General features: G+C 34.7%; 1 protein-coding gene across 1 annotated transcript in view; it reads left to right on the top strand.

Moving 5' to 3' along the window:
• Positions 1-26,040, top strand: part of AP3B1 (adaptor related protein complex 3 subunit beta 1) — a 266,236-nt gene extending 240,196 nt beyond the window's left edge. Inside the window, exons 25-27 of the mRNA XM_082375446.1 lie at positions 8,831-8,928; positions 14,063-14,201; positions 25,304-26,040. Of these exons, the coding sequence (XP_082231572.1) occupies positions 8,831-8,928; positions 14,063-14,201; positions 25,304-25,457 (391 nt within the window). The 3' untranslated portion in view covers positions 25,458-26,040. The remainder of the gene's footprint in view (positions 1-8,830; positions 8,929-14,062; positions 14,202-25,303) is intronic.
• Positions 26,041-26,340: the final 300 nt, after the last annotated feature.

Below are 26,340 nucleotides of genomic sequence, written 5' to 3'. Positions count from 1 at the left end.
GTAGACAGCATATATATGGGTCTTGTTTTTGTATTCATTCAGCTAGTCTGTGTCTTTTGGTTGGAGCATTTAATCCATTTACATTTAAGATAATTATAGATATGTATGTTCCTGTTACCATTTTCTTAATTGTATTGGGTTTGTTCTTGTAGGTCTTTTTCTTTTCTTGTGTTTCCCGCCTGAGGAAGCTCCTTTAGCATTTGTTGTAATGATGGTTTGGTGGTTCTGAATTCTCTTAGCTTTTGCTTGTCTGTAAAGCTTTTGATTTCTCCGCAGATTCTGAATGAGATCCTCCCTGGGTAGAGTAATCTTGGTTGTAAGTTTTTCCCTTTCATCACTTTAAATATGTCCTGCCATTCCCTTCTGGCCTGCAAAGTTTCTGCTGAAAAATCAGCTGACAACCTTATGGGGATTCCCTTGTAGGTTATTTGTTGCTTCTGGTAGAATTTTTAATAAGGAGAAAACTACTCTAGTATCTTCCAGAGAGGTGAAGAAAAGCAGCTTACCTAAAAATGAACAAGAATGTGAATGGAATCAGATTCCTCATCAGTACTGTCATCAGTTCTGGTAGCCAGAAGGCAAGGGGCATAATCTTTAAAATTTGGTGGAAACGAAATAGACATTTTTCAGACAAGCAAAGATTCCATCAGTTTACCCCCCAAGACCCTTTCTTGAAAGGATTACTCAAAGATATACTGTAGTAAAAAAATTTTTTTAATCTGTGACAGAGAAAAACAGAATAAAAAGTAGACAGAGAATTCAACCTGTTAAATCCATCAATGTGTAAAAATAATTGTTCACCCCTAATGTAAAAAATAAATTTTAATAATCTGGAACCAAAATCTCGATGTGGACGAGTATGAGGAATGATGGTGTTCTTGTCATGCTTGGCAAGAGGATTGATTGATGGCTAAAAGGAGTTTAAATATGGTTTAAAATGTTAAAACTAACCTCTAAAATAAGGGAAATATGATGTATTATAACGTCCAAATGACTAAAGGGAAGAAGAAACGGAGTGCTTAAAACTTGACCAGTTTAACAAGGCAGGAAAAGGAAAAAAGCATGGTAAATAGAAAACAAAATAAGATGACTAGAAGGGGCCACACATACTAGTTATCAGAATTCATGTCAATAAGTTAAATTCCAGTGATACTGAACATGTAAAAAGCACAATTCAACATATACTATTTATAAGAACCCCACCTTAAAGAGGATGGCACAGAAAAATTGAGAATTAAAAAATAAAAGTTTTATGTGTGTGTGTGTTTATTATCAGACATACAAGTTACCTATCACCACATGAAATATCAGAAGCATTCTCTTTTAAGTCAGAAAAGCAAGACAAGGTTACCCTCTTTCAACACTATTTCACATTTTTATGGAAGTTCTAGCCAATACAAAAAGACAAGTAAAAATAGTTAGAGGTATAAATCCTAGAAAGAGAGACACAAAATTATTATTTTTATTCAGTATATGATTGCCAACCCACAAAGTCTTAGAATCAATAGAAAATCTATTATTTAAGCTAATAAATAGGACACTGTTTAGGTACAGATCATTATGTGAAAATCATTAACATTTCTGTATGGTAGGAATGACCAATTTTAAGATATTATGAATAAAATTATTCTTTTTACAAGAACAACGAAAGGAATAAATTAACAAATATATGATACCTATGGGGGAATTTTTTTTTTTAAACCTGAAACTTTCCTGAAGGCCATAAAAAGAAGATATAAATAATGTAATAAATATACTGTGTTCCTAAATGGGAGAGAGTACTCTCCCTCAGGTTAATCTTCAAATTCAGTTTGATTCAATGCTAAACTCCAGTAAGCCTTTTCAAGGAACTTGACAAATTTCTAAAATGCAACTGGAAAAAAGAATGTCCAAGAAAAGTCAAAACAAAAATTTAATGAGAAAAGCCTTTTTCAATAATAACTTCAAAATATTCTTCAAAGTCACAAGAATATTTTTATTCAATGTAATTGGCTATTGGCAAAGGAATCAGTGAAACAAAACAGAGAATTTAGAAATTTTGTATATCATAAAGGTGACATTTCATATCACTGGGGAAAGAATGGACCAGTCAGTAAATGATGTGAAACCATTATCTGGAAAAACCAGATACCTTCCTCCCACAGATTACTCCAAAATAAATTCCAGGTGGATTTATGATTTAATTATAGAAACTATAAAAGTGCTTAGAAATAATATAGACAAATATTTTTATACTCTTTGGGGGCAAAAGTCAAGCAAGACACAATATCCAGAAAGATACAGCAAAATATTGGCAGGTTTGATTATTAAAAATTTTAAACTTCTCTACAAAGAAGAAAAAAATAGATACCATAACAGGTGAGAGATAGAAAGTATTACAGCATATTTAGCAAACAGAAGTTTAGTAACCAGAATATATAAGGAACTCTTGCAATCAATAAAAAGGAATCTAGTATAAAAGTGGAGAAAGGTTGAGAATAGTTCATTTACAAGAAAAGAAACGCGAATGATCGATAACATATCCAACATTGGTAATAGATAGGGAAATAAAAAAAATTTCATCCATCAGATTTGCAAAATTTTAAAATAATATCTGACATGGAAGATACAGAAAAACATGTATTCTTATTTACTGTTTGTGGAACTTCAAGTTGGCACCACTTTTTTTAGGTCATTTTGGCAGTATTTATCAAATGCTGAATATTCATACTTTTCAACTTAGTGATTTCATTTTTTGGGTGTCAAGCTTGAGGAGATATTGGTGCTTGTGCTGAAGAAATAGATCTATCCAAGGTCATTAAGTAAACATTGTTTGTAATAGAGAAAATTTGCAAATGAGAATTGATGGGGGAATGCTTAAATAAATTATGATACATCCCTATTATGGATGTAGGTTTTGAGTATCTGTTATGCATTAAGCACTATACTGGGTTATGTTATTTCATTTAATTGTTAAAACAAGCCTACAAGGGTGTCATTTTTCTCACTTCATAGATAAGGAAATTTGAGTCTCACAATGGTTAGTCTACTTGCACATTTCTCTTACCTAGAAAATTTACCAGTTTGGATCGTAGGAGTCTGTGGAATGAGATTATATGTAGTACAAGTATATGCATTACAGTTAAATATAGAACAGGTAGAATCTTGTCTTACGTTAAACTATTACACCATCTGATCCCATGTAAATAGGCTATTTAGAGCTGCTTAATAATAGTACTTTGTTGATCTGGTAAACTGTTAATTCTGTTAAATTTACATCTATCATTACTCATTTTCAACATTCCCCTATCCATGTCAAGATAGCTGTGTTTAGCCCCATGTTCAACCAAAGAAGATGAGAAGAAAAAGAGCGGGACAAAAGAAAAAGAACTGTAAGGAGAGAGAAGCGAACAATAAAAAAGGGCAAAATATTTAAAAGGAGGCGCATAAAAACTATGGAGAGCATCCTAGAACACTAATATAAATGAAAGTAAATTTTCCCCAAGATAAAGAGGAAACATTCCATCTTACTCCCTGCTAAGCCAAACCTTGCTTAGAAGCTGAGACTGGCTTATGAAGTATGTTATGTATATTAATTAGATTTTGCATTCAGTTGTGTGTAACAGAAACCCAGTCGTAGTGACTTCACCAAATAGGGGTTTATTTATTATTCTCCTGGTGCGAGAAGAACACAGGACAGCAGTTAGGAGCAGCTGGAGTAGCTCCACAATGTCTTCTGGTATAAGGCCTTTCCAACTTTTTGTTCCATGAGCTAATTTCATTAGCATGTGCCAGTCATCCTCGGGGTCACAAGATGGCTTCTCTACTTCCAGGATTCTGTCTGCATTCTAGGCCGAAAAAAAAAGGAAAGAAGTGACATGGAGGGAGGAGCCACATCTGTGTCAGAAAAGCAAACCTTGGGACTTCCCTGGTGGTCCAGGGGTTAAGAATCCGCCTTCCAATGCAGGGAACAATGGGTTCAATCCCTGGTCGGGGAACTAAAATCCCACGTGCCACGGGGCAACTAAACCCACGTGCAACAAGTAGAGAGCCCGCGTGCCGCAACTACAGAGCCCACGTGCCACAGCTACAGAGCCCACACGCTCTGGAGCCCGCGCCGCAACAAAGAGCCTGCGCACTGCAACGTAAGATCCCACATGCTGCAACTAAGACCCGACACAGCCAAAAAATAAAAATAAATATTAAAAAAAAAAAAGAAAAGCAAAACTTTCCCAGGAGTCCCCAGCAGACTTCTGTTCAGGCTTCATTGGTCATAACCGGGTCACTTGATCAGTCTTAGCTACAAGAGGCTGAGAAGAGAGTGTTCCAGTGGGCACATTGTCTACCTGAACAAAATCAGGATTATATCAGGAAAAAAGAAAAAGGAAAAAATAAATAAATAAATAAAATACTGAGTAAGCAACAAGTAGTGTCTGCCACAGCAATGTTCCAATTTTATTACATTTGTCTCACAAGACCCATTTTGGATGAACTTACATCCTTAGTTTTTCATACAGAATTACATGTTAATCATTTCACCAACCACAGAAAATAAAACATGCATTACTCGAAAGTAACAAAAGTGAAACATACCCAGTCAAGTTGAATAGTATATATTTGTCTCTAACACATGGGTTGTTGCCTGTGGGGACATTTCAGGATCGCCTTTTTCCCCCAAACTTAAGCCTTCTGCTTATCCACCTTGATTTTCGTATATGCCTTCGAAGGCAAGTCTACTTTCCCTTCTTTTCTCTGCTCTCACACCCTTCTGCCTGGGCATCAGTGCTGTAGAGCTATCTTTAACCAAGGGGTAAATGGGATCCTTTTCAGGAGTGTTGGAAAGGAGAAGGCTGGTCATTTCACCTGTAATCTAAAAGAAAACACAAGTAGAGATAGTGTAGAATGTGTAATTTAACCCAGTCGTCCCTAACTTTTGAAATTGTATACGTCTTAGTAAAATGTTTATACTATACACTCCCTGTATGTATTGTGTGTGTGTCTCACTGTGCTAACATATTATGTATGTACTAAGATATTATGTACAGACAAAAACAGAACTTCCGGTAGAATGAGAAAAAAATAAATATAACTGATAGGTTTTTTTTCCTCAGTGGATTTTCTACCTCAGGGGAGTGCCTTGTCCTTTCCCACTTTGGAGAACACTGATTTATCCAGTTATTTGAAGCCAAAATTTTATTTTTAACACTAACTTAGTTCATGATATATATACCTATCCATTTACTCCTTTATCAGCTTTTACATTTCTCTTAATGTGACTTAGCCTTCCATTACATCAGCCTGGTCTTATCCTTCAAGTGTCCTACCCTCAACACTTCTATCTTAATAGCTCCTTCTCTGCTGTTTTTGGAAGAAATATCCTCCTTCATTCCAGGGCTGACCCATTCACCTAGTTCTTATGCTCTTAATCCCAACCTCGTTTACCTCCTCGAAGACCTTACCCTATCTATTTCTTTGTGTTGCACCAGCCTTTAATTATGCTCAAGTTTCTTTAAGCATTTTTCCTTTGCCTCTACATCCTCATGAAGCTTCTGCTGCTTTCTGGCCCGTCTTTTTCCCTGCCAGTTTTTCCATTCACCTTCAACTCACTGCGTTCTGCATTCTTCCTCCAGCTTTTACACGTGCTTCTTTTTATTCCTCCCTGCAGTATTTGACACACACCTTTTCTCCCCAGCCACTCTTTTCCAATCTCTTCTGCAAGTTGCACCACTTCTGTTTTTACTTACATGCAGGGCTTCCCCAGGTTTCCACCTTATCTTTCTTCTTGGTGTATCCTTTTTTCCTACATGATCTTATTTACTTACAAGGCTTCAGCCCTTCCCTGTACCATTCTGGTTACTTCCAAACTCATATATACCACCCTGACCTCTTTTCTGATTCATGATCTGTATTTCCAATTATCTGCTAAGTATCTCTTCCTGGGTAACTCAGTGGTACTCAAAATAAAACATGACTAAATCCAAATCATTTTGTTTAATCCCCAAAACTCCTCTTCAGTGGAGGAAGTCATCCTCCCAATCATTCACATTAGACAGTTCAAAGTCTCTTCCTCCCATCCGTCACCAGATCTGTCCCTTTTAACTATAAAATACCCGCACCTCCCCCATTCTCAGTGCTACCCACCCTAGGGAAGCAACCTTGTATAGTGGAATCAAATATATATATATATGGCAGCAAACATTATATAGCTGACTTTGGAGTAGGATAGACCTGGGTTCAAATCCCAGTGCTGCTGTGTTCAGATCTTCATACTAGCTGTGTGACCTTGGGCATGTTGTTTAACTTCTCTTAATAGATTAGGGGTAACAGAAGCTACCTCTTCGGATCATTGTTAGGATGTACTGAAGTAAAACACACAGTCAGTGCTAAAAACCCCTGCCTAGACTGTTAATTAGATTCCTTCCTGATTTACCTGCCTTGGGTTTCTCCTGTACTCCACCTTTACACACTGCCAGCAGAGTTTATAAAATACATATGGGGTCATTTATTTTCCTATGTTAGAAGTCTCTGGTAGTTTCCTTTTTTTTTTTTCCAGGAAACTTAGAAGCACCTTTGTCTGAGTTATAAGAGTAAAGTAATCATACACTTTGTCATACAAATCAGGACACTTCAGAGAGTGAAAGGAGACATTAACTGAACAAGATTCCAGGACAACTGCCGTGGGAGAACTGGGACTAATGGTCGTGCTGTGTATGCTGTTCTTTACAGTGTGCCCCCAATCCCATCTTTTGACACACCGCACTGCTCACCATTCCCAAAACATAGGTGTAGAATCCGTAGAATGCTCCTCTCCCTCCTTTTGGAAGTAAACTTACCTCTACCTCTCTCCTGCAGAATTAATCAGCCCCTCTTCCTTGGACTGTGATACTTTCCACATGTCTCTAACATAGCACTTACCTTTCTGTTACAAACATAATTGAACTCTTTCTCTCTCACTAAACTTGTGAACTTCAAGGGCCAGTCTTACTTGTCTTTAAATCCCCAGACACTCACACAGTACATGGGATCAAGTTTATATTCAGTAAATGTTTATTGAATTAATAAATAAATTGGATTTATTGATTTGCCTTGGGCAATCCATGTGTGAATAATTCAAAACATTCTTTGGTTTTTTTCAGTCTAGTCCGCACCTTGTTCCATTTAAAAAAATAAGGCAGCTTAAAAGATTATAAATAGCATAAAATCAAAGTGGATTTTCTTTTCTTTCTTTATATTTTAATATTTGTCCCTAACCCACCCTTCAAGAAAGTATTTTTCTTAACCTAATGTTTGGTGTTTCTTATCCACAATTCCCATCTCCCTAGCCATCTTCCCACTGGCCATGAGACCCAGTTCTAACACAAAACTAGAATTCCTTCCCTGGGACTTTCAGTAAAGCTTTTGCTTTCCTAATAAAAAGGAACAGATTCAGTTGGCTCAATTTTTTTTTTTTAATACTTGATTGGATTCTGCATTTATTTTGCTCCTTATACCTGTCTAAAAGCTTAAAGACTTTTGAACGTGACAGAATTCTGCACAATTTCAAATTCTCAGCATCATATAATTCCATCTACATTTAAAATGCTATCTGATTGAATTCTGGTTACCTCACATGGCTTTTGCACCTTAAGAGATCAGCTTATAGTCATGCTGCATATTACAGTATTGTTACCTCAATTGATAGGAAATTTATTTCAAGGAAGTACATGAGAATAAGTAGTACAGAAATAGGAATCTTAGCCATGTGATCAGTCTTCATAAGAATGTATTGTAGGCAAAATCATGTAGTTAGTTGTCAGTTGGCTCCACTATTCACTACTCTTCCATCATCACTCTTCCTTCTTCAGTGGAATGTTAAAGTGGTACCTAAAGATACAGCAGCCATCTGGCAACCATGAGGATAAGAACCAACACACTAGGGCTAGTGGAGTTGAAAGCTAGAGAAACCTGGGTTCCTAACAGCATCTTTAAGCCATTGAACCAGCCTTTGACTCGTAACTTACAGGATTACTTATACACTGAACAATAAGCACGCATCTCTCAAGAAATTGTCAGTTGGATTTTCTGCTTCTTTGCAGCCAAACACATTGCGAACTGATACACTCATCAACCTAACTTCAAACTTGTAATTTTAAAACATTTTAAAGCAGTTTTAGTAATTTTTTTATAAAGAGAGTAGTTTCATAAGATTTAAATGAAATAAGTGCACTCAGTATTGTTTTTCTGTATGATGAAAATAGAAAGTTGCCTTTCCTAAATTCTTCATATCCTGTAATTTGAAAAACTTTCACCACATGTTCAATAATGTCAGTGAATAATGCTACTAGAAAATGAGGGGTTTTGTTTGAAGAAAGCAAGTTTGCAGATGAGGTATTATTTTATTCACACATATCTTAACACAGTATGGTCACTCCGTTTTATTCTTTATTTAAAAATTAATATCTTAAAAGACATATCTTAACTATTTAAGACTAAGCCACTCCATTTTCTACACTTTTACTACAAAGTTGAAGATAAGATATTCTCCACTAGATAAGCTGCATTAAGTGTTCCTGATAGTAATGGATATATACCCTTGCTGCTTACCTATTTTTAAAAGTTCTATGTCAAATGGCATATTTATCATAACTGCATATTTTTGTAAAAAAAAATATATATATATACGTTTTCTAGTTCAGGTAACAGATGTATTTCTCTGAGATAGTGTTGAGAAATATTTCAAGCCTTTTTTAGCTGTGATATTTAAGCCAAGCAGATCTCTGTATGCTTTAATTGCACCTATTTAACTGCATAGTATTAAGAAGAATGTTTATTTATTAAGCATTTAGTCAGCTTTAATGTGTTTTTTCCTTAGTACCAAGGATGATTGCTTCAGTGTTAATATTCAGCCTCCTGTTGGAGAACTGCTTTTACCTGTGGCCATGTCAGAGAAAGATTTTAAGAAAGAGCAAGGTGAGAGATTATTACAATTTACTAGAAATTGGCATCCCAAATAACATGTGCTCATTCCTCTGGCTGGTCTCTAAAATAAATTACCATATGTACATAGCCATTAACAGATGTCAACGCACAGTCTTCCAATTTTTGCTAATGCTTTGCGTTTATAAAATAACCTTAAAGGTATATGTTTGTCTACATTCCTGGCATACTTGCAAATTGATTAATATGTCTTTTAAATAATAAATTGATTCTTAATTAACTTTTCAATTCTTGGAGTTTTGGTTTGTCAATCTAATGATGTATTCATGTGTTTTGTATTAGTGAAAATGTCAGGAATTTGGGACTTAGCAAAGTCTCATCACTATACATGTTATGTTTCTGTATTTCCTTTCACTATAGAACCGTTTTTCGTGTTCTACTAATGTATTTTTCCCTGTACACATTAGAGTGCCCTACCCTTCAAAATAAAATCCTAATTATAGCATTAAAATACCTCCATTTTCTTTTGACCTTATTCTGTATTGAAGAAATGCTATGCTGTCAGGCTATATCAGAGCTGAAACATTTTAAAATAAGCACCAAAAACAAAAACATTTTCAGCATAATGAAAGCATTAATATCTTGGGCTTGCCCTAAAGTTAAGCATACTTTCTAATAAAAACAATTTTTGTCTTGTATGAATAAGGGAAAGCAACTGTCTCATTTTATGTGTTTAATTAAGAATTGCATTTATAAAAACTAGGACATATTTAAATGGTATAGTCAGCAATGTTTTAAAGTTTATGTGAATCTAGGCTATTTTTTTCTTTGGAGGGGGTTATCAAAGATTCCCTTCATCTTGAGGTCATTAAATCATACCTGTCAAGCTTTCACAAAGTACAGGCAAACACAAATATCTACACCTAAAGAGAAGGGCTTGCTTCCTGGCACTCTATCATGTAGTGCCAGAGATTTTTTTTTTTTTTTTTATACTATGAACCTTTGCAGTTCACAATGTCAGAAGGGCCTGTTGTAGAAGAATCTCACAAAGAAAATCTCATACACGACTGTAAATTAATAGTAACCGTTTATTCTTCTGCCTTATTTTTAAGTGATAAAAAAGAATGACTAAATCCATCTCTGAGTTTACTTTTCTTGGAAGTTGATTATTGCTATAGAAGAAAGTCATATCTGTGATTTTATTTTTCTATTGACAAATTGAATTGATTCTTACATTTGCTATTCTTACCCTTTGCTGGCTAAAGCCTGCCTCTCTGCTTTACACCTGCTCAGCAAACCCAGGTGAGTGGCACACAGGGACTGAATAAAGCCTTGGCACATTTATTGTTAAGGGGATATTCCTTTTTTGAAAAGTGCAGCTAAAGTATTTCTAAAGCAGAAGATTATTGTATATCTTTTCTCTTCCTCAGCTTTGGTTTAGAATTATGTACTTGATATTTTGATCAAGTTTTTTGTGCTCTGCTGTGACCGAGGGATTTTTTTCCCTGACTAGCCATACAGAACCGTAATCACGTGAGAGAGGAGCACTTGGAGAACAGCTGTGGTCCTCTGTGGAGTTGTTGCCAAAATTCCTTTTTCTTCTGCCATTTTACTTCTATGGTTGTTGATTATTTGTCTGAATAAATCTGGCAGCTGTTTGCTATGTTCAATAGAGCAGAAAGGCTACTCTGAATAAAGCTATTTGAAAATTTGTTTATATGAAGTATTTGTAAATCCTTGCAAGTCTCTTGGCATTTCTGTATCATGCTTTCTGTCCTCCTGAGTTCATTCTTTGATATGGGACTTGATGCTGACAAATTTACCGCAGGTTTAAAGAGTCTTCAATAGCATCCTTTTAGTTCTAGATTTCAGCTGCTTTGGTAATAGAGGTCTCAATTCTCAACTTTACACATGTATTTGTTTGTTATACTACTCGAGGAAGAGCTTAGCTTATTTTGCAGAAGATACCTAGAAATGACTCATTAACTGAAAATTCTAAATCAGAATAAAAATCACTTTCCTCAGATTTTATCAGTGCAAACTTAGGGAAGTTAAAATGCCAATAAACTTAAGAAATGTCTGTGTGCATCATTACACGCTAGCTTTAACTTGTTTTTCTACTTTAAATAAAATGAATTTACACACTTAATATTTCATTTCACAAGGCATGTATTTCAAGACTCAAGAAATGTATTAAATGTATTAACTAGGATTTAACTGAAGAAATTATAATTAAAAACATGAGAAATATGGTTTTATTTTTATACTACCGATGTTCATATTTGAAAAGTGTATATAATATTAAATAAGAATACTTCTAACAGGTTGTACATATTAGATTAATATATTTTTAAATGGAAATGTTTTGTTCCTAATATACAGCCTGCTCTATCACTTTTTCTCAGTTGTTGCATTTAGAGTTCCATGACCAAACATGCATTTTTATAAGGTTGGTAGTCAAAGTGCTAAACAAAAGATTGGTTTATCGTATATTTTGAAGTTATCCAGAGTATTCATATTATGAGCCTTAACCAGAAGCCATATTTTTTTCATTATTATGAGTTTTGAGCCTTGCAAAGTTAGTTCATGATCTAGCTCTGGGATGATTTCAGTACTATCAATAGAGATCTCTGTTTTACTTTTAAAAATGTAATTGCGTTTCTTGAAGCAGTCTTAATTGTAAGAGACCCAAGCCAACTGCTTATTCCAAATTTCCTCCTCTTATTCATTTTCTTCTTGTGAATTAAATTGGAAATCTAAAACTTACGGGAAATTTTTTAAATCTTCTTTTCTTATTTTATTTACATTTTAGCAGTTAATTACAGCTGATTAACCTAAATTAAGTGCTGTCCGCTGCCTCACCAAAATTAGGTAAATTCTAATGAAGCAACAAATTCTGTAGTTTGAGAATTTTAAAATATTTCTCTAGTAACTTTACCTTTATTATGCATGAGCAGGCTGTATAGTGTTTGAAGTCTGTTTTTGTAGAAGAAACTTTTAATGATATCTTGGCATATTTTTCTTTCTCGTTAATTTAAGAATACCTGATATATTTTCATTTAGAAAAAATCTCTGGTTTAAGAAACCTAGAATGGCTACTTAATTTCATTATGATTTATGCCTCCATCTTCTGGGTTGCTAGCTAGCAAGATGCTAATTCTTTAAATGGCCAGACATTCACTATTTTCTGGCCCTTAACCACCGCAGGCAATCATATTTGATGCCCCTTAATTAGAGCACCTTTTTTTCTTTCCAGGTTCTTTTTCCACCTCAGCAATCGAGACAATACATTTGCTTACCATGCTGCTCTCCTAAGTGTTCTTTTGCATGTAAATTAATCTTGATTCAGTTTACACTGTCATGCTGAGTGGTACAAATTGCCTATAACAATAAAACAGCATGAGTTAAAAATAAAGGGGGGTGGGAAGGCAGATTGAATGTGTGCCTTACTTGATAGGATGTTACTTTGCTTTATGCCAATACATTAGCTGGCGATAATGAATCTTCTGTTCTGAAAAGCATGGTTTAGTTGATTTTTTTAATTTTACTTCAGTGGAGCAATACCTTGTCTCTTATAGACCAAGTTAGACAAACCATTAATGACAAGAGTGTTAAGGTTAAATATGAAGCAATGCATTCACTTCTCTGAGTGCTATCCATCTTTCCATTTACAGGAGCTTGACAAAAGTACTGGCTTTGTACAACATTTCCTTTAATTACAGGCCGAGGGAAACAGGCTTTTAACATAAACATAGTTGCATTCATTTATTCAGAAGTTGCTCTTCAATAGAGCTTAATGGAGAAGGTTTAAATCCTAAATGAGTATACACATCTCTCAGCAGTGTTATGTCAGCAGCCACTGTGCTTTACTTAAAAGCAGTGTTTGCTTGTGTGGTTTTTAAAGCTTTTGCCTAATATTGAAGTTATACAGTCTAAGACAGAACGTAGTGTCCCCGAGTTTGAAAGTGGTTAGTAAGAACTGTTCTTTGTTAAAAGCTAAGTAAGTCTTTTTACAGTGTTAGGCTTTAGTCTTCATGCTGCTAAATCATAGGGATTTTAAAATTTTTCTGTTGTATTTGCAATAAATAGCAAAATTAAATACATAATCCTAAAGGTGGAGGGCCTTTTGAAAATATAAAATCAGCTTTTACCATTTTCATAAATTTTGTTAACTATTGTACACATATCATATGTCTCAAAAGATAATCATTTTTTAGTAGATACCGTTAGGAGTCAATGACTTACATCACAGATCCAGATAGATGGCATTTATTATAACTATTTTGGTTTTTTTTAACCGGGTACTTAATTTCAGTATTTGTTCCAAGAGTTTGGTATGTTATTGAATTTGTCCTTTGAACATTTGTACGTAAGATTCTGATATTAATGGCATGCCTTGTGTTAATTCTATATGGTTTTTGTTCATGATTTTGCTTAACTTAGTTTCTTTCTTAAATATTATTTGAAATGTCTGAGATTTAAGTTTTTCCAATTTACATTGTTTCCTTTGTTTTCAAATGTTTTTGCTTCAGAAATTTCAGTTGTTTTTGTCAGTAACCATAGTTCCATTTACTAGGCAAATACTGTTATCACTAAGTGTAGCTTAGGTACTTGTCCATGTTTCAGAACCATGTAACTGTTCGGTGACTTTCAGTCACTGTTGAGATAACTTTGATCCATTATATTGAGACCATTCATTGTGTAATGCTGCTAGTTATTCCAGAAACGCTTTGATTTGTTCTCAAGCAGCATTTGGTAAGAGAGATCTTTGAATGAAAAGGAGAGGAAAAAACCCCCAAACTCTTAAAAAGTAAAAACTTAATAGTTTATAAAGCCCAAATTAATTGCATATATTTTAAAGAGACTGAAATTGGAATTTTATCTTTGTGATTCTATGCTTTTATCAATCTTAATATTTAAAATCAGGTTATTAAGAGTGATGTTCAACTGCATTTTTACACATTTTTCAACACAACGAGGATTTAAAAAATTTTTTTAATCAGTTGCAGTTCATTTTAATTTTATGATAATTATCTTGTAAATTACATTCTGAAGTGGTATTTCTTCTCTTAAAAATGTTTTTAAATTTTGGCTATGAATTTTAAATTGTTCAATGTAATTTTCATAAAGAAATTAGTAAAAGGGAGCCGCCTTTTGCCTCTTACAGGAATGCTAACGGGAATGAATGAAACTTCTACTGTAATTATTGCTGCACCGCAGAATTTCACTTCCTCTGTGATCCTTCAGAAGGTTGTAAACGTAGCCAACGTAGGTGTAGTCCCTTCTGGCCAAGATAATATACACAGGTAGGTTCACTGACACGTGATGTGGAGATAACTTGTCTACATGTATAAATATATACTTTTCAATTCATAATTTTCCTTGAAAATAATAACCCCTAAACATATGTGCCCCTCCTTTTTTATGATGATACATTTGATTGATTGGTTTGGATTAAGGCCCTCTTCCTTATTTCATACAATCCTTAGTACACGGATATGGGCTTTCCTGAAAGATACAGATAGTATACCTGCATTTTATAGTAGCTTGGTGATTTGTAAAGGTACCTTGTGTGAGATATGGCTGAGAATTTCTTATTTCACCAGATTCAGTGAATTCCAGGAAGAACTGTTTTATAAAGCAATGGATTTGGACTTTTTTACTTGAAAAGGGGGAAGTTTGGGTATAGATTTCCTTCTGACAGCAATTCCCTAAGGCTGCTTCCAGTAATAAGGAGCTGCTAGACAACCAACATGGGGCCAAATGCAGCTTCTGTTTCTTAGGCCAGGAAATATCTTCACCACCAACCATCTAAAACATGAGGTGCAAGTTATTTGTCCTTAAAGGTAGCAGAAAATGTGATTAGTATGTGCCTTCTTTGTATTCTTATGAATGCTAGTGGCTTGAAATGAAAGTAAAATAATTACTCCTTAAATAAACATGCAGTTGTTACTTAGTCCTCTGTGAGTTTAAAGGAATTCATTGCAAACTATCTTTAATTCCTCTGCCATTCTACTGCCAATGGCGTACTTCCACCATTACATTTAGGAAATAAATTGAAAATCAAAGAGAACGCCTTCAACCCTTTAAAAATGTATTTTTAAATTAATACAGGGGCAAGAGAGGCCCCATATAAAGAGTTCTGTGGGTGATCTGGATTTTTTTAGACTCAGTTCTGCCATTATTGGGCTTTATGACTTCTCCTTATGGGCTTTAAATTCCTCATCTGTTTGGAAATTGATGGCAGGGAAAAGAAGGTGATTGAAATGAAATTCTATTATCTATGGAAGAACATTGGACTTGACATCAGAAGAGCTGAGTTCAAGTCTTGATCTGCCATTACAGAGTTGCCTAACTTCATCTACTAATCATGACAGAATGAAAACTGCATGTACTAGTCAAAAATCAAATTTACCTTGTGCCTTTTTTTTTTTTTTTTTTTTTTGCGAAGAGGAGGTCCTTAAGTAAGTTGCTCAAGATGCTTCCATTTCTTAATTTATGATAAGCCCTATCTGTCTCACATAGGGTGGTGATAAAATAATAAAATGGATATAAGGTCATCATATTGGTACCGCAATGCAAATACACCTTATCTGTCAGTTAGTGTTGTTCAACAGGGGAAAAAATGAACAAAAAGAAGGCTTTTAGTAAAAATTTTTGGTTCTAAGTCTTCCTTGTTTTGTTTTCTGCTTTAAATACTTTTTTTTCACTTTCCTGAGTGATTTTCTTCAGCAGAAGTTGTTCTGTTTTATGTATGGATCCTTTGAATTATTGAAATTACTAAAACACCAAAATATTGTACATCAACTGTAACTTTTAGCTTATGCTGTATGAAATTTTACCTGACACATATAGTATCCAGCAATACTTCAGTCTTATTTTAATACGTTCCTTTGTAGTAGACAAAACAACATAGGGTAACCCTTGTTTATGTTGGAACTTCTAATTAAGTTTTTGTTTTGCTTTGTATGCGGGTTTTTAACTTTTCTGAAAGCAATGACAGTGTTCTAGGTTTTTGTTTCTTAGAAGAAAATAGCCAGATTACCTTCTCAAAGCCAACTAATATGAAAGCCATTTTCCTCTTGGGAAACAGACTAAGAAAGACACTTAGCACATTTGTATAATTCTTATTAAAGCATAAAGTTTGCCTATAACTTGTCTTGGTGGTTTAGAACTTAATGCCTGTTCACAGGATTAAGTTACAGTCAGTTCTCAATTATCCATACCAGTGCAGGGGAGACACACAACTAGGAACCATTTCTGTCTGGCTTTGGAGTGCAGAGTTTGCACTTACACTTAATGGCCATGGTCCTCATACACTTCTGCAATGTGTTGACACTTTTCCAGTCCAGCCTTATCACAGTGGCCTGGTATTTGGCTCTGTAACTTGTTACTACAGAGCCAAAAGTGAATAAAATGCCTATATATAATTCTAAATAGGCTGTGCTATCTTAACTTGCCTCACAAGTCTCATGGTACTTATTGAAAATGTTTTACATTTACTTTTTTTATAGTAAGGTATGACTGTAATAATGTTTTAAGTTTTAGAAGGCTTCCAATAAATACCTAGAGTTATTTGTAGTTTTCATACAGGTATTGACAAAAACTACTAACCCACAAATGTAACATTTTTTGCCATTCTTTTATGCTCAGTAAGTTAAAACTGAAATTAAACAGTTGTTAGTACAGTCTGTACCAATGGCTTTCTTAATTTCATTTAAAATGAAATAGCAATTACTGTTTATAATAACAAAAATTAACAGTTTACCACTTTATTGAATTGTATGAATGTTTTTGACAGTGTTCAGTAGGGTATTACCCTGTGGGATGAATGAGTTTATATATCTAAGCCTTTATATTATTTAATTGTTAGTAATAAAATTGAAATCTCTATGAGATTTTTGAATGACTTCTCTATTCCTCTGTGGTAGTTGCTTTTTTGAGTTTATGAAAAATAGGACCAAAACCATTATTGTATTTATTAATGGTAATCATTTTTAATAAAAAACAATAAGCTTGAAAAGCATTTTGACCATTAGTATTTTAAGAAATTAAAATTTTCAGTACAATAAATTATTCTTGGCTGGCCTACCTATGTTCTATTTAATTTTTCAGGATCTTTTATTTTTGAGAGGACTTTTTAATTAGCATTAGAATATTCTTTCTGACCATTCAATGAATTAAGTTCCCATTGTCTAGTTTTAGGATAATTTATTCCTACTACTCTTTACAATTTGAATATTTTTTACATTAAATACCAAGTTAAAAAGTATTTAACATAAGAATTAGCTAAGAAAAAGTGAATCTTCATTAATATGCAGAAGTGTGTGATAGTATAAAGTAGAAATTTTAATTGAATACGTAAGAGAAAATGGTTCCTAACACATTAGCAGCAAATACCTCCATTAAGAAAAAGTCAATTAAAGGAGCACAAGTTTTACGGAATTCAATTCAAAAACCAGGAGCATTTTCAGCATAGTTAACCGGTTTCAAAGATCAGTTGAGAAGGTAGAACTACTTTCAGATTATGTGACATTTAGTTTTGATTTTCTAAATGAGCCATAGAATCAGAAAGCCAACCAGTATACTATTGAAAGACTTAATTTTACCTTCATTTCTGTGGTATGTACTTACTGGTTGAAAAAGCTGCTGTTTGAGAACAAAACCATCTTATTGAGATCTACAGAGTTATGGTCATTGTGCCAATCTGCTGCTTTCCAAATTACAGTTACCACATGATAAGGGGTAATAGAGAAGTCAAAATCAAAAAAATCATAAAAAGCATTTATTAAATATATAGCCGAACATCTTCATGTCCTATGTTAGATACTCATATAAGAATGTGAGACACTGTGAAAGTCTTAAAGCACATTATTTAAAACAATACTAATAGAGTATATACAAAGGGCAGAATGAACAACAGTAAACCAGTATATGAATAGACTGAAAAGTTAAAAGGTGAAGATGTTTTGTGTTTTAGGGGAGGTTAGAAAGACTAGCATTGGAAATCCTAGGTTTATCCCGGGCCAGAAAAAATTTCTTGTGTCCTTCCAAGAAAGAAATTAAGTAGTGTTTATGAAGGAGATTCGTATTCAATAGTGTAGAAACTGAGGTGCATTTGCTTTAATTACATTGCTTGTCCTCTGATAAACTAATGTATAAAAATGACCAAAATGCAGAAAGCCAAAAAATCTATACCTTCAAAATCTCTAACGTTGTTCTGTATAAAAGAACCATGTGGGAGTTTGTGTAAAACTCAGATTCCTGGGACCCACACCCAAAAACTCAGATTCAGGACTGCTGGGACAGGACCCAGTATTCCAAGTGGTTGCAGATAAATGTTCCAAAAGTTCATAGTTAATGCTAGCCACATGGCATATTTTAAAATATATTTTTCTGTGTTTATGTTTCTTTTTTACAGGTTAGTCATTAAGGAACATCAGTAGAAAAGATGTTTGATTTAGGTTTTTCTTCTTTTTATCCAGTGTGTTCCAGCCAGGAAAGTCTGTTGTTGGCTAGAGTAGCACATTACAGTGGTAGCTATGAAACAGTCTTAGACCATAAGTAAAAGTTTGTCTTTCAGCAGTCTCAACATTTTACATTTTAACCCAGTTTCAGGAATTCTGACATTCATATACTGTAGTATTGTTAAAAACAGTTGTCATACAACCTACTCATTTTTCCCTTTCGTGAACAACAAATTGACCTTATAAGGGGTGATATTTGAGTGAAAACAGAAAGCCATGTCTCTGCCACGATTCTATTTTAGTTCTTAGCTTATTCAGTAAGACCTTAGGACAGCTTTCACTAACTTGTATTCAGTACTTACATTCCTTTTTTCCCCCTGTATATCGTAATCTATGGTTTGGATTTTGTTTACCCTGTCACTTTTTTAATTTGCAAATTTTGAACATATACAACCTGTGAATAATTACAATCCTTATAGAATAAATGTCGTTTTACTGTTGTTACTTAGGTCCTTAACTATTAGAAAAATCTGGTGTTGTGAATGGAACTGTGAATCCATGGCAACCTAGTAGCCAACTTTTTAATTTATCAACACACTTAAAGACAGTTTATTGTTTTAGGATTAAAATAAAATTTTTTTTACTTACAGTAGTTGTAAAGAACAACTTACTTCTAGTCCTTAAACTCATCCAGTGAATCACTGTTGTATACATGTTTATGGTTATTAATAGGGGAAATACTGGTATATACCATTGTTTCTATCCTAAAATATCTATATTGTGTAACTCCTTCATTCAATATTTTTTGAAGACCTTTGTGACAGATTTTGTTGCTGCTGGGGTTACAAACGTGAATGACATAGTTACTTCTTGGTGGGGGTCTTTGATATTTTCCTTTTTTTGGTTCTTAGGTTGATCAACCTTTGGGTTATTGTTTTTGTTTGCTAGTTGTTTTATTTCTTTTCCCCTGATAACTATGGAATATTTAAATACTGGGTAATTTTGAAGGACCATAATGGACAAGAATGACATTTGATGGCTTAGTGCCCTAATTTTATAAGCTTGATGCTATAATCACCATGCTTCACCTGTCTTAAAACAAAAGTTTGTACACACAGTTGTTAATATAAAGATGCTAGGCTTCTGTCTTTTCTATAATATGACAAATTGGAGAGAATTTCCAGTGGGCCAGTGGTTAAGACTTGCCACTTTCACTGCAGAGGGCCCGGGGTTCAATCCCTGGTCAGGGAACTAAGATCCCCACAAGCCACGTGGCACAGCCAAAAAACGAACAAACAAATAAACAGACAAAAAACAAATTGGCATCTCAAACCAGGACTAAGATTTGTGGAACCTGTTTCGTGATCAGAGTTTTTCTCGCGTTGGTGGTTTTCCACTAGAGGGCAGCACTGCTTTTTTATCTGACTGCTTTGATCTCTGCAGGCTCTGTGAGCAGCAATTCATTGAAAAGCAAATGTGGACCTCAGTTAATTTTTACAGGAAAGGCGGTGTATTTGGATATTTCAGAAATAACCAAACTGCAGTTGATTTTTGCTTTAAAACATTGTATATTTAAATTTTATTTAATTCCACTGTTTGTGAATATTCTACAATGCAACAATTTTACAAATAGGAATATATAAATGTTTTCATGTAAAAATGAAAGAAAGGTATTCTTGATGATTTTCCTTCTGGGTTGACAATTTTATAAGGAATCAAAGAGAATGGGGTAAGAATTTATTTGTTTTACTCTCTGGTTTTCTGTCAAGTCCCATCCCACCCCACCCCCACCAAACAGACAAACCAAAAATGCTCTGGAATAACTGGAATGTTTCATATCTCCTTTGAGAAAGTGCACTTAGATTTTCTTAGCTTTCCTGTATAAAGAGAATGTATTCGTTGACAAGACAGTGCGGGGAATCATTTTTTATACCAATTCTAAAGATTAGAATAGAAAATAGAGAGTCCTAAATTCTGATGGTAGCTTATTTTTTGTTTGAACTATTCTCATCAGAATGTTAAAGGAAAACACTACAATATTGCTGGCTTTTTAAAAAATAGGGAAAAATACATTGCTTTGGATAAATTCTCTAAACTTGAATCACATGTAAATTTTTTCTCAATATTAATTCAATAGTGTAATGGGCTTAACTTCAAAATACATTTTTATAGTCAACAAAATGGGATTTTTTTACAACTTACAAATTCTCTGCCTTTTAAAAATGTTATGCTATATTAACTCAAAATTATAAGGGTTTATCATTTTAAATCCTTTGGAAAATAATACTCCAAATCAACATGCTTTGGTATTCGATGTTAGGAGGCTTATTCAAACCACTATTTCTTACGTATAATCATTGTGCAACTTCATTACACATTTGTCAACTTTGGACTAATTATTTTTATATAGCTAGGGCAGGGCACTGCATCTTGTGATCGTCTTTCTTACTAATAGGATTCTGTCTGCTTCAGCAGACAGTAATTGAAGGCTTCATGTACAGAGTGGGGAAAAAAAAGTTTTAGCCTGAGTGGGCCATTGTCACAGCTCCTGGTAACCAGTAGAACAGAAAACACAAGAAAATTGAACTCAGAATAGAAAAATCAGAAACCAGGAAGACTATCCAAGAGAAGAAAAAGCATGTCTTTGAGCTGTTGCATTAAGTGTAGCAAATATGATTCTGCGTAAAAAAGTTTTATGTTTGTGAATACCCTGGAGATTGATGCAGCCTCTCAGATAAATATTTTTAAATTCATGTTGTTCTATCAACATTTCAGTTATTAAAACAATTGAGTTGTAGGATTCTTTTCCTTCCAACAAAGAGCCTTTAAGGTCCATAGGCATTTTCCTACAAATCTAAAAAAAAGTATGGTTTAAGTGCATGAAGGAGTAAGTCCGTGCATCGTAAATAATATATTTGCTCAAATTCGTTGTCGTTATTTGACCTGTTCTCATAATTTTGTCAGTAGTTAAAACAAATTAACTTTTTTAGAAGAGTAGTACATACTTTGATTTAGGTTTGGCAACCAACTTATTTCATCTTTTTCTTTAAATCTTAGGAATTCTTATAGACTTCAAAGATTAAATGTCAATTGCTAGAGATAATAGACAAAAAGACATTTAACAAGATGAGATACAAATATATGCAAACAGTTTTACCTTCTCAGTTGGTGATTAGAAACAGTGAGTGCTTGGTGGTAGAATGAAAATGAAAAATTATGAAAAATACCTAGCTGGTATCCTTTTAATAACATGGAGCCCATCGTACATAGGCAATACATCTTTAACTGTCATCCACTTATTTGTTCTCATTTGTGGTGTTACTGGTGTTCGAGGTTGGTTGGTCTCCCAGTCGTCCCTCCCTACATTACAACTCCATTCAAGGTTTTGTATTTTTCATTGCTGGTGTCTCTTTTGAAGGAGTGGGGGTGGGGAATGTTTGTTTATTTTTTTTAATCTTTAAAGGCAGAACTTTAAAATGTGTTGTGACAAAGCATCAAGTCAAGATGCTTTGAATTACAGAATATTACAAATCAGGTACACAACTTTTGAAGAGAAAAATCTTCCTTCTTAAAGTTTCTGGAACAATAATAGATTATATGCATATTAGGTAAATAAGAAAAACCTAAATTTACCTGTTGACAGATAAAAAACAAATATTAAGAGGGCATTTTGCATGTATCAAGAGAATGTGTGTGATCTAGAATCAGAAAGCTTGGGCTCAAATTCCTGCTCGAACCATTCACTAGCTGTGTGTCCCTGAGCGAGTTTCTCAACGTCTTTGAGCCTCAGTTTCCTCATCTACAAATTGATCTGGCTCAGAATCAAATGAAATAATGCAAGTGAAGTACTTAGTACCCAGTGCACACAGCACTTAATAAATGATAGCTGCTATTATCATTACAGTGATCAAAAAACTTCACAGGTTTTCTGGAAAAAAAATTGTCACAGAGTGATCTTAGTTTGAGGCCAAGTACAGAGGTTTTTATGTCAGCCATTAAATTTAGTATGCAGGTATTTGACCCAAGCTGTCTTTATAATCAGTGTTTCTTACATCCCAAAGCTAGCTATTTGTTATTTACTAACTAGTACTCTTTCCATAACTATCTTTTAAATGTATGTAAAAGCATAGCCTGTTTGGGAGTTAAATGATTAATAAATTTTGGGGGGAGGGGGTGGCTTCTGCTTTCATGGACCAAAACAAACCATTTGTAATCATGCTGTGTTCCAATTAAATACATCCTTTTTGAACTGTGAAATGAGAATGTCAGAACATCTGATCTTCTGGTCTTCTGCTTTAAAACACTGCTTCTATCATTTGTGCCCATTAGAACATACAGACCTAGTTAAAAGGCAGTAGCTTTCACACCAGGTAACAGATTTTATTGCTAGGATGATTCGCTTAGCGTGTTTCCACTGCAGTGTAAGCAAATGCCTCTTTTCTTATGTGCCCCTATTCTTTCCAGTATTGAGCATTTTGTGGTATTAGGATTTTTAAAACAGGTACAAGACACTAGTTTTAATCTCTGTAAACATACTGACATCAAAATTGACGTTTGTCTCTGCTGAGTTTATATTATTGTAATATCAACCCTAAGTTTTAATAGAAAAGAGATAAAATGTGCCTTGGGGCTGTGCAACCCTGACAGTCAACAGTCAACAGGAACTTTTGCGTTCTTTTTCAGACACAGCCTTCTTCTCCGTGTTCCCAAGGCACAAGTGTTAAGTAAATAAAGACTATCACTGACGTAATGATAACCCTGTCAGAAATAGGGACCTCTGCTGAAATATTTGTTGAATGAAGATTTGGTGATGACCACATCTGTGGGGAAAGTTGCATAAATGGGTGAGACAATAGAGCCACCTAGTATCTATCATCTGGTGACATGGTTTAACAGAAATACAGAAATGGGGTTCTCCTGTGACGCAGAGGAACCTCGAAAATTTGGACAAAAGAAATGCAGAAACCTGCAAGGGGTGATAGAAAAGAGAGGTCATTTCAGGGCTGGTGATCTTGTGTTCTCTCAAAGAGGCAGCTGAGTTGCCCAGTTCCTAATCTCTTGTATGGACGTCTAAAGAGCAGATGGGTGTATATGTCCAGAGCTTTATAAAACCTCTCTAAAAACACTGACATGATTTCTGTTCCTAAACCGGCTCTACTTACAGTTGCTTCTCTCGGTGGAAAAACTGCTCTATCGGATTCCTTACAAGTCTTCAGCATGTTTGGAGAGAGTACACAAATAAATGTCTACGAAGGTTTCTAACATACTTTGTCTACCACACATTAGCTAACATTTTAAAACACGACTTAAAAGTGTTGATAATATTTTCATCTTAGTAAAATTAGCATATTTGTCGTGCTTTTGATGCATTATTCTAATTATTGTTGGAAAATTGGTTTTCATGATTCTATTTAGGCCAAAAATGGCTTGTTAGGTCCCCCCACACAAAAAAAAAAAAGAAAAAGAAAGAAAGAATCTAATATGTTATGAGATTTTGATGTCATTTTTTAAAAAAAACTCAAAAAAGAAATTACTTTTCATTTAAAGAGAATCTGCTTCCTGCTTAAGTGGCTAATATTTTAATTAAGTCAGGAGTGAAGTTTTTCTGAGTGTCTCCTGATAAACTCCCTCTTTTATGTTGATGGTAATTAAACAGATCCCCGAGGACGCCGTGGGCTCTGTGCAAGGCCCATGCTAATTGTCAGACATGAGACACTGACCAGTTGGTTGGCTCTTGAATAGCCCACAGCGCGCTGTCAGCGCAGCAGTCTGATTTTTATGTATTGTGAGCTGCTGTCAGGGCTAACTGGGTGCCATTGTGGCTGAAGATGTTGCGCAGATTGAGGCAGATGGCTCAGATTCAGACACGTGTCCTCCAGAAAGGGGAAAGGGGATCGGCCCTGCAGAGTGGGGTCGCAGCAGGTCACAGACCTGCTCTACACTTGCTAGTGTTTTCAAAAGCTCATGCGCAGCAACTTTGTTTTTCTCCAGTCATCCCTGCAAGCAAACCCCCTCCCCCACCCCCCGTCCCCCCAAAAGTGTGGAACATGCTGTATGTGGAAAATGGAGGCCTAGGAGGGGACCGCCCTCTTCCCATCTCTGGGGCTCAACTGTGCAGGCAGAATGAATTAGCAGGATTGACAGAAGTTCATTGTGCCTCCAACGGCTTTGCAGTCCATTGCAGTGCTTAAAAGGCTAGTTTTGCTTTTAATTTCATGTAATTAGTAGGTTCTTCGTGTCTTGGAATTTAGTAATGGAGCCTTAGACCTCAAGTTTCCTCTTTTACATTCTAAAGCAGAAAGAAGATCTAACGTTCTGAACATTAAAAAAAATACAAGCGGAGGGAGCGGGGTGTTGCATTTGGCTGTCACGTGATTTTGTTACATGTCATCAACATTAGAGATTGAAGTTGAATATTTAACATGTCTGAATTCATTGAAACTTATGAAGAGTTCTATAATGCACACAAAATTATCTAATGTCTTGCATAATCATTTTCAGATATGAGGAATTAAAATTTCAAGCTCTTTGAGAAAGGTACCTTTTTCTTAACACGTTTTAAAGATAAAAATAGAGTGGTTTATTTTAAATGGCGCTATGCATGGTGAAATGTTAAATATCAAATGAATAAATGATTCCCAGATATGTAGTAATAGAGAATTATTCACATGCATCTATTGTTCAAACTAGTAAGTAAAATAGAACTCCTTTTTCTGTTCTGTTCCAAAGATACACTGAAATTACCTGCTTGTGGTAAGCATGGTGCTGGGCAGTTTATTGATTTTTCAGAAGAACGCTTGGCTTTGGGTTTTTGGCAGTAGGGAACCTGTAATAAATTATTGAGAAAAAAACGAGTTATTTTAAACCTATTTGAATGTATGCTGTCTCCTTTTTTTCCCCTCCTGATAAAAGGTCTCTCTCTTTTCTTTTTTTTCTTGCAGGTTTGCAGCTAAAACTGTGCACAGTGGGTCACTGATGCTAGTCACGGTGGAACTGAAGGAAGGCTCTACAGCCCAGCTTATCATAAACACTGAGAAAACTGTGATTGGTTCTCTTCTGCTGCGGGAGCTGAAGCCTGTCCTGTCCCAGGGGTAACCTGCTCACATCTGGACTTCAGAATCTGGCACACAACAGAAGTGCCTGGCACCCATTACTACTGCTGCCTTTCATTTATAATAATAGCCCTTCCATCTGGCAGTGGGGGAAGAATACACTCCTGACATTCTTGTCTCCTGCTTTAGAATGCTAGTGTGTATCTATCACGTACGCAGTACCTTCCCCCTTTTCGCTTTGCTAACCAAAGAACATATATTTTACTGTCAGCGATCTCAACTTCTCAATCCATGTGGCATTTTCTCTGTCCTGCTACTCCTGGCCTTCTCGGCTCCCTTCTCTTTTTCAACAATGATGGACACGAATTAGATACTTAAAGTTCATTGTAAATCATCTCCCCTCTCGCAGGAAGCAAAAATTAGCCTAGAAATAGTAGTATAAATGGCCTCTCAGCTTGGTATGTGAAAATGGGAGAGCATACTTTTTTAGAATTAAATTCAAAAGCAACGATTTATCTGTAAAATTTTGTTCTATGAATTTCCTGGTGTTGTAACTGGTTATTGACAACTGTCATCATGCAATTATCTCTGAATAATCAGATAAATAAACTAGCACCTGAATAACATTTGTCTTTGCATTTTTAATGAGAAATTGTTTATAATCCTTAAGTTCATATGCTGAGGTTTCCTTAGAATAAATATTTTGAGTGTTATATTATGCAGAGAAACAATGGGGTTTAGTTAGTGAAAGAAAAACTACTTTCAAACCAGCTAGATTTTCTACTTATGTCATAGTTAACTTCAAGAAAAAAGTTGATGTGTTTAATAACAAAAATAAAAATCTTCATGTCTCTTTATGTACAATTTTGATCTCTTAGTAGAGATCTGATTACAAGGCCTATTACAACTACTGAAGAAATTGTTTG

This window comes from Balaenoptera borealis, assembly GCF_965194805.1.
Source record: "Balaenoptera borealis genome assembly, chromosome: 2".
Lineage (NCBI taxonomy): Eukaryota > Metazoa > Chordata > Mammalia > Artiodactyla > Balaenopteridae > Balaenoptera > Balaenoptera borealis.
The sequence above is the reverse complement of the archived record's forward strand: the minus strand, read 5'-3'. Positions and strand labels throughout refer to the sequence as shown.